General features: G+C 42.5%; 1 protein-coding gene across 1 annotated transcript in view; it reads right to left on the reverse strand.

The window, feature by feature from the left end:
* UBE2H (ubiquitin conjugating enzyme E2 H) overlaps positions 1–14,642 on the reverse strand; it is a 119,144-nt gene that overhangs the window by 79,142 nt on the left and 25,360 nt on the right. Inside the window, exon 2 of the mRNA XM_066633776.1 lies at positions 10,022–10,098. Within this exon, the coding sequence (XP_066489873.1) occupies positions 10,022–10,098 (77 nt within the window). The remainder of the gene's footprint in view (positions 1–10,021; positions 10,099–14,642) is intronic.

Here is a 14,642-nt window from a genome sequence, read left to right on the forward strand (position 1 = left end):
TAGAAAATGTAATTACTATCGGTTTTCATAATCAATTTTCTAGTTCAAATGTGTTCTTCAGTAACTTCCTATCCCACCAGAGCATATTAAACAACCACACTTTCTGGTGACTTGTCTGCCATATATGAGAAGGCACTGTTTATGACACTTGTCAATAAAGACTGAAATCCAAGGGCTATGACAATAGTAAGCCTTTTGTCACCCCATGATGTCAAATGTCAACATAGATAATGGGAGCAGCCATAGATCAATGAAATATCTTCTTTTCATGCAAAACGTTCAAACTTTGGCATCTTCACTTAAAAAAACTCAGGTAGAAAGACTTAAGAAAATATTTTTTTCCTGCCTAAAACCATGGAGAACTAACACCAGAGTAGATAATATCAAGTTTTTTATAAATCTGTGATTTAACTTGACACAAGGCATTTTCATATTCCATAATCATTATTAGCCAAACTCAAATTTGCCATTCTTGCAGAAAGAGATTGTGTGGTGGGATTCCTGGATGAAACCAGTAATTTGGATCTGGTTTCCAAACAGTTATGGGGATGGAAAAAACCTTGACTGTTTTGCAGGATGACCAATGACAGAGAAAGAGTGCACCCCTGCAATTTTGTTGGATCTCTGAGCAGCAATGTGCAGTCACGAGAGCACAGCCTTACTAGACCCAGCAAGTAAGAAAGTTTCTTGACTTTCCATGCTGCTCCTTTCTTTTCCAGCATGACCAGATTAAACAGCACCCACACAATTAACAGTGAAGCAGCCAGTGGCCCATATTGATCAGCCTGTGCCTTTCTTCCACAGGTATTTGAGTCTGTGGTGCACTGAAGAACATAAGAACATAAGAACAGCCCCACTGGATCACGCCATAGGCCCATCTAGTCCAGCTTCCTGTATCTCACAGCGGCCCACCAAATGCCCCAGGGAGCACACCAGATAACAAGAGACCTCATCCTGGTGCTCTCCCCTACATTTGGCATTCTGACTTAACCCATTCCTAAAATCAGGAGGTTGCGCATACACATCATGGCTTGTACCCCATAATGGATTTTTCCTCCAGAAACTCATCCAATCCCCTTTTAAAGGCGTCTAGGCTAGACGCCAGCACCACATCCTGTGGCAAGGAGTTCCACAGACCGACCACACGCTGAGTAAAGAAATATTTTCTTTTGTCTGTCCTAACCCGCCCAACACTCAATTTTAGTGGATGTCCCCTGGTTCTGGTATTATGTGAGAGTGTAAAGAGCATCTCCCTATCCACTCTGTCCATCCCCTGCATAATTTTGTATGTCTCAATCATGTCCCCCCTCAAGCGTCTCTTTTCTAGGCTGAAGAGGCCCAAACGCCGTAGCCTTTCCTCATAAGGAAGGTGCCCCAGCCCCGTAATCATCTTAGTTGCTCTCTTTTGCACCTTTTCCATTTCCACTATGTCTTTTTTGAGATGCGGCGACCAGAACTCGACACAATACTCCAGGTGTGGCCTTACCATCGATTTGTACAACGGCATTATAATACTAACCGTTTTGTTCTCAATACCCTTCCTAATGATCCCAAGCATAGAATTGGCCTTCTTCACTGCCACCGCACATTGGGTCGACACTTTCATCGACCTGGAAAAGGGGGTGAGGCTAACAGTTGCACTGAGTGTGTTGAATGATTTGACCTGGGCTGAGAGAAGCAGCAGTAAGAGAATTGTTTGGAAGCAGCAGAAAGAAGAGAGTCAATCATTGACCAGCCCCTGCCTTTCCTCCATAGGTATTTGAAAAGTAGAAAGAATTGCCTCTGTATTTTTTTTTAAACCATAAAAAAAGCAGGGACTTTTTTTGTACAATGGACTGGCTCTCTAAAGTCAAACTCATTTCATATAGTGGGACGAAAATCATTCATGATGTCTGCTGAGGGCCGGAAGTGATGATGTCATTTGGCAGGAATTGATGTCATTAAACAGGTCAAAACCAGAAATAAGCACTTTGATCTTATGTAGGAATTCATTAGCTGCAAGTGACAGAAGAGAAAAAACACAAATCTTGATCATATTTCAAGATATGGGGGAGCCCAATTAACATGTAGGCCAACCTTTTAGCAGTGAGATTTCAGCATTGCTCAGCAGCTGAGAGCCCAAGGGCCAGATAAAAAGCTTCTGTGGATGGCATCCAGCCCCCAGGCCTTATGTTTGACACCCCTGCTCTAAAGCATCAGAAAAGGTAATTTTTCAACTGCCTCAAAGGGTGTGTCACTGAGCTCTTCCTAGCTCCAAGTGCGGGGAAAAATTTTTTTTAATGTATTTGGGGGGGGGGGAACATGTTTCAGGGACTGAACATTTCCAGAGAACAGGAAGGAAGAAAATGTGTTTCAGAAACAAAACCTAAGGCGGAACGAGGGGGAAAATTGAGTGTGCATTGCCTCCCTAGCCTGAACATTACCAAACATCACTGCAAGCAGAAAGACAGCCTTTTGGGATCAGGATGGGGGGCACTTTCTTGCGGTGGTTTCAGTCCTTCCTGGAGAGTAGATGCCAGAAAACAGGACTATGAATTTCCTGTATATCTTGGACATTGACTTCTAGCATTCCTCAGTTCCTCATTATTGTTAATATCTGTATAAAGCTACTGGAGGAGATCATCTGTGGATATGGGGTTGGATGTCATCAAATATGCAGCTGACACTCAGTTCTAGCTCTCATTTTCAGCTCTAGTTAATAAGAAAGTAGAAATTCTGAATTGGTACTTGGTACAATATTCTGAATTGTTGGATTAGATGAGAACTAATTAAAAAGCCACCGTGGGCATTTTCTTTGGCAAGGGAATGGCAGAGTATAAATTCTTTAAATAAATAAATAAATAAATAATACTGAATATGAACATGACAAAAGTGCTATTGACTCAGAAATCTGTGATTCAGAAATTGGACTATCATCTTGTTTTGGATGGGCAATGTTTCCTCCTAGCAATGATTCCCAAAGGGGGCAGTGCCACCCCTTAGGGGTTGGTGTGATTACCTAAGAGAGTGCTAAGAGGCAAAAGGCTGATGAGAGGCACTGGAGTGGTGCAATTATTGCATCTTGGGTGTAGATAGTACTCAAAGTTTCTGCTTAGTGCTGAAATAGTGTTGAAATCATGTGAAAACTATTGGAATTTTTAGTAAATAACAGGTTTGTGGAGTTTTTGAATTTTAAAATGTCAAATTCAGATTCCTAAATAAAACGACAAATGTATTAATAAGAGTAAACCAATTAATATGGTAAACTCTAAGGCTGCAATCCCATACACATTTTCCTGGGAGTTATTCTCATTAAACACAGTGGGACTTACTTCTGAATCAACGTGCATAATATTGTGCTATAATTCCGTTATTGCAGAGGGCCAGTTACCGTTTTAGCAAAATACCTAGCATTCACAAGATATACACTAGGAGAATATTCTTAGTCGGTTTGGGTCACTAATTGCGAAGAGAGAAGCTCATCTGAGAGAAGGAAAACTCTGATCATAAGAACATAAGAACATAAGAACAGCCCCACTGGATCAGGCCATAGGCCCATCTAGTCCAGCTTCCTGTATCTCACAGCGGCCCACCAAATGCCCCAGGGAGCACACCAGATAACAAGAGACCTCATCCTGGTGCTCTCCCCTACATCTGGCATTCTGACTTAACCCATTCCTAAAATCAGGAGGTTGCGCATACACATCATGGCTTGTACCCCATAATGGATTTTTCCTCCAGAAACTCGTCCAATCCCCTTTTAAAGGCGTCTAGGCTAGATGCCAGCACCACATCCTGTGGCAAGGAGTTCCAAAGACCGACCACGCACTGAGTAAAGAAATATTTTCTTTTGTCTGTCCTAACCCGCCCAACACTCAATTTTAGTGGATGTCCCCTGGTTCTGGTATTATGTGAGAGTGTAAAGAGCATCTCCCTATCCACTCTGTCCATCCCCTGCATAATTTTCTATGTCTCAATCATGTCCCCCCTCAAGCGTCTCTTTTCTAGGCTGAAGAGGCCCAAACGCCGTAGCCTTTCCTCATAAGGAAGGTGCCCCAGCCCCGTAATCATCTTAGTCGCTCTCTTTTGCACCTTTTCCATTTCCACTATGTCTTTTTTGAGATGTGGCGACCAGAACTGGACACAATACTCCAGGTGTGGCCTTACCATAGATTTGTACAACGGCATTATAATACTAACCGTTTTGTTCTCAATACCCTTCCTAATGATCCCAAGCATAGAATTGGCCTTCTTCACTGCCACCGCACATTGGGTCGACACTTTCATCGACCTGTCCACCACCACCCCAAGATCTCTCTCCTGATCTGTCACAGACAGCTCAGAACCCATCAGCCTGTATGTGAAGTTTTGATTTTTTGCCCCAATGTGCATGACTTTACACTTACTGACATTGAAGCGCATCTGCCATTTTGCTGCCCATTCTGCCAGTCTGGAGAGATCCTTCTGGAGCTCCTCACAATCACTTCTGGTCTTTACCACTCGGAAAAGTTTGGTGTCATCTGCAAACTTAGCCACTTCACTGCTCAACCCTGTCTCCAGGTCATTTATGAAGAGGTTGAAAAGCACCGGTCCCAGGACAGATCCTTGGGGCACACCGCTTTTAATGTCACTCCCTTCCAAAATCTCTTTGGGAAGATATTGCAAGATTCCATTCTCTGACTGGGGGTGCACTTGCAACTTGGGCACTGCAGAGACTGTCGCCCATATCTGCTTTTTTGTGTAATCCATGCAGATTCTCAGGCCACTGGATAATTGAATTCAGCTCTAGAGAGCAACTAAGGCTCTCGGACACAGAGAAACTGCTTTTTCTCCTTAAGAACATAAAAGCCCCACTGGATCAGGCCATAGGCCCATCTAGTCCAGCTTCCTGTATCTCACAGCAGCCCACCAAATGCCCCAGGGAGCACACGAGATAACAAGAGACCTGCATCCTGGTGCCCTCCCTTGCATCTGGCATTTTGACATAGCCCATTTCTAAAATCAGGAGGTTGCACATACACATCATGGCTTGTAACCCATAATGGATTTTTCCTCCAGAAACGTGTCCAATCCCCTTTTAAAGGCGTCCAGGCCAGACGCCATCACCACATCCTGTGGCAAGGAGTTCCACAGACCGACCACACGCTGAGTAAAGAAATATTTTCTCTTGTCTGTTCTAACTCTCCCAACACTCAATTTTAGTGGATGTCCCCTGGTTCTGGTGTTATGTGAGAGTGTAAAGAGCATCTCCCTATCCACTCTGTCCTTCCCGTGCATAATTTTGTATGTCTCAATCATGTCCCTCCTCAGGCTCCTCATTTCTAGGCCGAAGAGGCCCAAACACCATAGCCTTTCCTCATAAGGAAGGTGCCCCAGCAGAGTAATCATCTTAGTCGCTCTCTTTTGCACCTTTTCCATTTCTGCTTTTTCTCCTTAGAGATGGTGCCCCAGAAGTCACTGAGCCAGTTGCAAAATTACTTTTGTTAGTGGACCAGAAGTTCTGGATCAGGCCTCAGCAAACTGTCTGTTTCTATGACTAACACCATCCTGGAGGGAGTACTTTGTTACTATGCCAATAAAGGTTTATTTGATTTGATATTCATTTGCTTTATATTTTTAAGGTACAAGACCCAAAGTTACAAAACATCACTCCAATACTATATGATACCATATCCTACCATATCAGACCAAAGTGTTAAAATAGAATTCACTAGTGAAAATGTTAAAATACAATTTTCTTAAGATATTGAGGTTGTAATTGAAGTTGATATATTTTTATTAAATCCACCCCAAATTGCTTCCAACTCCACAACTCCACCCCCAACCTTGGTAAATACACCACTTGGGTTCTAGTCAAATCAGCACACCACACTTTGAGGGACTGTTGTCACAGTCATGTGAGAAACTGTCATATGTCTGTCTTTTTGTTATGGAAGAGAAATATCATAAGCAAAGAAATCAAAGAAGAAATGTAGGCAATATAGTCTGGAATACCTGACGTATGGATTTATATCAGCACCAACAAACTAGCAACTGCCAATTCACCTAACGTGTGAAATTGTCTTTTCTAATGAGGCAATGAAGAAGGCACATCCCAACAAGACAAGAATCTAACTTTTTTTCCATCACTTCATGACTTATTTCAGTAGTGGCCAACACTGTCAAGCATATTTTACAATGCTTCATGACAAAACACTGATTGTTTGCATGCATTATATAACTTTCCATGGTTCACTGCTAAATGTAGAGTCACCGGTGAAGAACTCATCCTAACAGCAGTTAATGAGGTTCTAAGCACTGTTTTGTACAAGTCACCACACAAGAAAATTAAGATGATTTCTCTTAGCAACAATTCAGCACAAAGACGCATACATGAAATGGCCAAAAATGTGGAAGATACACTGAGCAGCATACTAACAAAATTTGCAATATAGCCAGATGAATATACTTTCTCATGCAATGCATCTTTGCTTCTCGCTTATGCATGCTTTATAAAAGATGAAATTTTGGCTCAAGAATTATTTGCAAGGTTACTAAGAACAAATACAAAAGCTAAGTCAATATTTCATGTTTTTGAGCAGTTCTTCAGAGACAAGGAAATTCTGCCTACAAACATGCTTGCAAAACCAATGGTGCACCATCAATGACTGGTTGCTACTGGGGGTGTGCTGCTTACTTAAAAAAGCAGTATCAAATGCCTTTTTCTATTCACTGTGTCATTCATCACCAATATCTGGTTGCAAAAAAATTCCATGATCACCGGCACAAGTTATAATACACAGTGCAAGCTCCTGGTTTTAGAGGGAGTCTACCTTAGAGTACCAGATGGGGGAGGGCGCCAGGGCGCAGATTGTGTCTTGTCGTCTTGTGTGCTCCCTGAAACATTTGGTGGGCCACTGTGAGATACAGGAAGCTGGTCTAGATGGGCCTCTGGCCTGATCCAGCAGGACTCTTCTTATGTTCTTATGTCATTATTGAAGTGATTAAAATTGAAACCTACATTTTCAGTGATTAACTATTCTTTGATCACTGTGCTGAGAATGATGACAATTTTGAATGTTTTCTTCTTGCTGAAGTTCACTGACTATCAAAAGGTAACTGTATTATATGCTTTTACGAGTATGTTCTTTATCACACTGTTATAAAGTATTTTGAAGACACAAATACTGTACTCTACTGTGATATGAGGTTGCTTATTTATCAGAACTATTTATGAAGTTGAAGGAAATCAATTTGCACTTGAAGGAAATGTGCTCAATCTTAGTAAGGCCAAATCTGTAGTCCCTGCATTCATTTCAAAGTTACTTCTATTCACATGCAATATAGGCCTTTTCAAGCTATGCCAATTTCCAAGGCTGTTTGAGGTAGAAGAGAAAGATGGGATACAAGACAATAGTCTGCAAGTTTTCTGTGACCATTTGGATATGCTGCATGAAGATATGCTGAGTGATTTGAGGGTCCTTTCAAGAGATGGGATGATAAATCAATGTTCAGATACTAAGGAAGCTGCGATAGTGAAGGAAGAACTAATTGAGCTACAAAATGACACTGAACAGAAGCCAAAACTTAAGTAATTGCACCAAAAATTTTGACTACAAAAATAAATTTCCTCTCACTAGCTTGCACTATGGATATTGATTAAGAAGCTCAGTTTTGCATCTGGAGTATTATATTTGATGGAATGTGGTTCAAGAGAGGTCATTAAATGTCTTGGAGCAAAGAAATTGACTAAAATTGACTTTTAGATTACTAAAAGTGATTATTTAAGAGTCCTGCTAAGTGACTTTAAACCAGACAATTGCATGTTGGTATCACTTCATCAGGCCCATCCAATGCATTAAGAATTTACTGAACAGTGAAGCCATTACTAAATGTAATTTACTAAATGTGATTCTTGCTAAATTACTATCAGACTGAAAAGTTGGTGTTGAATCAAGTCCATTAATTTTGTTGAATAAATTTAAAAGTTTTAACTGGATTTTGCATAAATGAGCAATTAACTGTTAATGTTTTGAATTTTTTGTTATTATTTACTTAGTGGGTCATACAAATTCTTATTCTGAATGATGCTTTTCATAGGATAGGGTCGGGAAAACTGGGAATGATTTTATGGAACTGTGGAAGCAATGGCCTGAAAAAGTTCAGGAACTACTGCTCTAAAAGACCAAGTCCGCAGTGTGGGGAGCTCATGGTCTGAACTTACATCTGGATGCCCAGCAGTTGGCCATGCCTGGACTGCCGTTAGCTGGTGTACCAATTGTGTCTTTTCTTGTAACAATCAGTATAGGGTATGGCTATGCAAACTTTGGTGACATCAAAAATGGATTACTACAACACACTCTATTACATAAGGCTGGCTTATGAAAACTAATTGGAAAATGCAACTGATACAGAATGCAGGTGTTAGGTTTCTGAAGGAAGTCAAGAATGAAGACTGTCACACAACTGTTATATCGTGTGCACTGGTTACCTGTACATTTTTCAGCACAAATCAAAGTGCTAGCAGTAATGATTTAGGATCTTGATAATAATCCTGCTGCTTGAACTTGTCCATCCTGTGAGGACATCTGGGGAGGTTCTATTGTTGGTTCAGTCTTCCAATGAGAAACAGTTAGTAACTAATCACAATGGAATCTTTTTTTGTTGTGGTGAGGGTCTGGAATGCCTTTCTGGTGGAAATAAGCACAGTTCCTAGTTTGCTAACAGTTTGGAAAGGGGTGGAGACTTCTTAAAATTTTAATTAGTCTTTGGTTAATTAGTCTTTTTGGAAATGGAAAAGGTGCAGAAGAGAGCAACCAAAATGATTGCTGGACTGGGGCACCTTCTTTATAAGAAAAGTCTATAGCGTTTGGGGCTTTTCAGTCGAGAAAAGAGGCGCCTGAGGGGGTACATGATTGAAACAAACAAATTGTATAGGGGATGAATATAGTGGATAGAGAGACACTCTTTTCCCTCTCACAGAACACTACAACCAGGGAACATCCACTAAAGTTGAGTGTTGGAAGAGTTAGGACACACAAAAGAAAATATTTCTTTACCCAGCATGTAATTAGTATGTGGAACTCCTTGCCACAGGAAGAAGTGATGGCATCTTTAAGAGATTGGACAAATTTCTGAAGGAAAAATTCATCACGGGTTGCAAATCATGGTAAGTATGACCAAGCTCTTGGTTTTAGAGGTAGGCTCCGTGGACTCATGCAGGGGAAGGCACCAGGACGCAGTTTGTGTTTGTTGTCTTGTGTGCTCCCTGAAGCATTTGGTGGGCCACTGTGAGATACAAGAAGCTGTACTACATGGGTCTTTGGCCTGATGCAGCAGGGCTCTTCTTATGTTATTATGCTATATGAAGGGAAGGGTAGTTAGGAAGGAGAGGTAGTGTTCTGAGCCCTTCATTTACTTAGAGCAGGGATGCCCAAACCCCAGCCCGGGGGCCACTTGCAACCCTCGGGGACCCCAATCCAACCTGCAAGGAGTCCCCAGTCTCCGATGAGCCTCTGGCCCTTGGGAGACTTGCTGGAGCCCGTGCTGGTCCGACGCAACTGCTCTCAACACGAGGGTGACTGTTTGACTTCTCACGTGACCTGGGGGACGAGGGCTCCGTCCACTGCTTGCTGTTTCACATCTGATGCAGCAGTGGTAGTGAAGGAAAAGGTGACCTTCCTTTGCACAAGGCCTTTTATAGGCCTGGAGCTATTGCAAGATCTTCATTCATTCTTATGATTCATCTCTAATATATTCATGTATGTAAATTTATTCAAATTTGAAATGTAAATTAATTCCCGGCCGCTGACACAGTGTCAGAGGGATGATGTGGCCTTCCTGCCAGGACGTTTGGACACCTCTGACTTAGAGGGAAAGGAGGGATATAAATCACTTCAAGAAATAAGTAATAAAAGTCTGTTAACTAAACAAACAGGATGATTTGGGAAGGTGTCAAAATACAACTCGTATACTTTCCTTCAAGTTTCTCTTTTCTATCAAATTAATAAATTATTTTTACCCATAGCATTGCAAGAGGTAGAAGCAAGGTATGCATACTTACTTCCTTGTGGTCCATAGAACTTGACTACAAATTCATTGAGTCCTCCAAGAATTGTGACTTCATGTTTACTCTCGATACTGAGGCATCAAAGTGAAGGAAATATTTTCAGATATGGAATAGTTATTGAACCCATTTGTCTAGAATCTGACATCCTGGCAATGTCCAGAAATTGAGACTATTTGACAGCTGTGTTTCAAATATTCCTTCCATCAATAAGCATTCAAAGTATGTGTTAAATTAATACCCATTGTCTAAAAATAAAGTATTGGCCAACTGAAACGGATGCAACATGGTTCATAGATTGTATCTTAAATTGTTTATGTGCATTTTGATTGTAAATTTTGTCATTATTAGGTATATAAAAAACACCCCTACTGAATAAGGCACAAAGTTTATCCATCCAACATCCTACTTACCACAGTAGTCAACAAGATGCTTGGAGGCAGGCTGTGCAGCATGGCCACTTCCAGTTTGAAGAGACACTTGGCCAACAGACTGAGGCAAAGAGGCAAAGAAGGAAGGCCCATAGCCAGGGAGACAGAGCAGGGACAGACTGCACTTGCTCCCGGTGTGGAAGGGATTGTCACTCCCGAATTGGCCTTTTCAGCCACACTAGACGCTGTTCCAGAACCACCTTCCAGAGCGCGATACCAGAGTCTTTCGAGACTGAAGGTTGTCAACAAAAAGTAACAACAAGATGCCTTTGGGAAGTTCAAAAACAGGAATAAAGGCACTCAGCTCTCCTGCTACTGCTTCCCTCCAACTAGAATTCAGTGGTATACTGCCTCTGAACCTGAGGACAGCATACCACCATCATGACTCATAGCCATTGATAATTCTTTTTTCCATTAATTTGTCGAATTTTCTTTGAAAGCCTTTAAGCTAGTGCTCATCACCACACCTTATGGTAGGAAATTTCACACACTGTTTGCTTAAAAATGGATGCCTTCACATTAAGAAGGAGTATTTGGAAGAGTACTTTCATCTATCACCTAACAATCACATTTAGTTCCATTATTATTAAAAGATGAACAATACCTAGCTACTTACCTATGTTTTATAAACCCCAATCATATTCCACAAAAGATTAAGAGACTCATAAATTGTTATTAACTGATATTGTAAGCTCCTTTAGGTATCATTTTGTGCAAGAAACAGCATTTAAATATACAAATAAACCCAGTAAGAATAACCGTTTGAATCAGCTAAGTTTTTTTAAAATTTCAGTTAGAAATTACATCTGCAGTGATCACATATTACAATGCATGAGATAAGTACAGTAGATCAGTCATTTTCAACCTTTTTCAGCTCACGGCACACTGACAAGGCACTAAAATTGTCAAGGCACACTACCAGTTTTTTACTTACATTAAACTACTACATTACAGTTAATCTTGAATTAATAAAATTAATACAATTACATGACAAAAAAAATGACACAAAGCATAGATAGGGAAGTGTATGCGGTTTCTGAAAAGGAGGAAAAATTCTATGTTCAAATTCTTATCAAAAGTGGCAGAAATTGTTGGCAAAGACAGGGCAGGTTGATCACATAGTGGAGAATGTGGGTGGGGGCACTGAGGAGACATGATTGAAACAAGTGCAGGATTAAACGGGGTGGGGGAGAGAGAGAGAATGTGAGGCAGTGATTCTGTATCTTTGGAAGGGGCTGACAAGTGAGGGGAGGGACAGTAAGAGAGTTGCTAACTATGATTGCAAGATTTGGGGGAGGGGGAAATATTCCTGGGCAAGGGGGTGAGGTGGGGGAGAAGAGGAGAAATGCCAATTGTCTGCTCCTGTATTTGAGAAAAAAGAGTGCAACCAAAAGCCCAATCCTAGGCATGCCTGCTCAATGGGGCTTACTCCCAGGTAAGTCTGAATGGGTAGCACCCCCAGAGCTGAAGCCTCTGCATGCCTGCTCAGAAGTAAGCCCCATTAAAGTCAATGGAGCTTACTCCCGGGAAAGTGTGGATGGGATAGCAACCCCAGAGCCCAATTCTATGCATGCCTGCTCAGAAGTAAGCCCCATTACAGTCAATGGGGCTTACTCCCAGGTAAGTGTGGATGGGATAGCACCCCCCAGAGCCCAATTCTAAGCATGCCTGCTCAGAAAAAAGCCCCATTAACGTCAATGGGGTTTCCAGGAAAGTGTGAATGGGATAGCATCCCCGGAGCCCAATCCTATTCATGCCTGCTCAGAAGTAAGCCCCATTATAGTCAATGGGGCTTACTTCCAGGAAAGTGTGGCTGGGATAGCATCCCAAGAGCCCAATCCTATGTATGCCTGCTCAGAAGTAAGTCCCATTATAGTCAATTACTCCCAAGAAAGTGTAGATAGGATTGTGGCCCAGCACCCTTCCTCTAAAAGCCCCAAAGTGCAGGGAGGGTCGCTTTGGGGAGTTGCAGGAAAACTGGCAAGGAAAAGGGACTTTCAGGGACCCTGAAACCTGAGGTTGGGGGCCTCAGCAGACTCGCTCGCTATGTACCTGCTTCTGGCTCCCTTTTCTCACTCACTCCGAAGCTCCCACCTCCTGGCTCCTCTAGACTTCTCTTGTTTGCCAATCAGCATGAAGGCAGGCAACAACCTCCTTCGTGCCCAACCCTATGCATGTCTACTCAGAAGTAAGCCCCATAGTCGCCAAAGGGGCTTACTCCCTGGAAAGTGAGGATCAGGTTGCAGCCTAAGTCTTGCTCAGTAGCAGGAGCAAGCTCCAAGCAGACTCTTCAGCTGCTGCATGTGACCAGCCCCTTCCCTGGCTGCTTCCTTGCTTGTGCTGGGGCACCTTCCTTATGAGGAAAGGCTATGGCGTTTGGGCCTCTTCAGCCCAGAAAAGAGGCGCCTGAGGGGGGACATGATTGAGACATACAAAATTATGCACGGGAAGGACAGAGTGGATAGAGAGATGCTCTTTACACTCTCACATAACTCCAGAACCAGGGGACATCCACTAAAATTGAGTGTTGGGAGAGTTAGAACAGACAAGAGAAAATATTTCTTTACTCAGCGTGTGGTCTGATATTTCTGTGTAACTCCTTGCCACAGGATGTGGTGACGGCATCTGGCCTGGACGCCTTTAAAAGGGAACTGGACAAGTTTCTGGAGGAAAAATCCATTATGGGGTACAAGCCATGATGTGTATGCGCAACCTCCTGATTTTAGAAATGGGCTATGTCAAAATGCCAGATGCAAGGGAGAGCACCAGGATGCAGGTCTCTTGTTATCTGGTGTGCTCCCTGGGGCATTTGGTGGGCCGCTGTGAGATACAGGAAGCTGGACTAGATGGGCCTATGGCCTGATCCAGTGGGGCTGTTCTTATGTTCTTAACTACAATTCCCAGGAAGCCTTGCAGGTCTCTTGTTATCTGGTGTGCTCCCTGGGGCATTTGGTGGGCTGCTGTGAGATACAGGAAGCTGGACTAGATGGGCCTATGGCCTGATCCAGTGGGGCTGTTCTTATGTGCTGCCTGCCACGGGAGGCTCAAAGCAGCCGCTTCTCCTGCACGCGGGCACGCAGCTGCTGCCTGCCTCGTCTCATCCCGCGGCACACCTGAGGCAGCCTCGTGGCACACCAGTGTGCCACTTCACAGCGGTTGAAAACTGCTGGTCTAAAAGGTGGTTTGATGAAGAATGTATTCAAGCTGAGCAGGCATTTACTTCTGCCTACCAGACTTATCACACTGTCCCTGGTTTTGATACTCCTTCTTTTTGCCAACATATTTTGGCCCTTAAGAAATCCTATAAGAATATAGTGACCAAGAAGAGGAAAGCAGATGTTCAGGCATCAGGGGCGCAGCTCATTCATGCAGCTAAGGAGAAAAATCAAGCCCATTTCTGGAAATTGATTTCCGATTTTTCCTTCAAAGAATTCTCTCCTCTAGATTCCCTTATTCCAGCTAGTACTTGGGAGCATTATTTTTATGAGCCGTATGCTGATTCTTATTGTAAAGCCGATTTGTATGAGTTTAATGATATGCCCCAATGGCCTCCAGTTCCCAAAGATGAAGTTATTTCATTAATCAATCAACTCAAAAGAGGCAAAGCCTCTGGCATTGATAACATCCCTTCTGAATTGATTAAAAACTGTGTGGATTGGTGGGCTCTATGTTTAGCCTCTTTATTTACCATAATTGACTCCACAGGATGCATTCCTGATGGCTGGAGGCAGGCTGTCATAGTCCCAATCTTCAAGAAGGGTAAGAGGGAGGACCCTGCCAACTACCACCTATTATTAGGTGAGTATTATCAGCAACCTTTACGCTGGCCATCTTCTAGAGAAGCTTAAATGTTGGGCTGATCAAGAAAACTTAATTGCAGAGGAACAGGCTGATTTCAGGGAGGGCAGGGCCACAAATGGACACACAATAGTGCAGCATCTGATGGAGAAATACTCTGGTTCCCTCTATGCAGCATTTATTGATTTAAAATCTGCTTTTGACTCTATTTCTAGAGTCAAACTGTGGGAGAAGCTAGAGGGTTTGTCCATTGATCACTGATTATTATTTCTAATCCGTGCTTTATATTCCAACACATCACTTAAGATGAGATGCTCCAGGTATGGACATCTTTCAAATGCCATTCCAACTTATAAGGGTATAAAGCAGGGTTGTGTTCTTGCCCCCTT

This window comes from Tiliqua scincoides, chromosome 7, assembly GCF_035046505.1.
Source record: "Tiliqua scincoides isolate rTilSci1 chromosome 7, rTilSci1.hap2, whole genome shotgun sequence".
Classification (NCBI taxonomy): Eukaryota; Metazoa; Chordata; class Lepidosauria; order Squamata; family Scincidae; genus Tiliqua; species Tiliqua scincoides.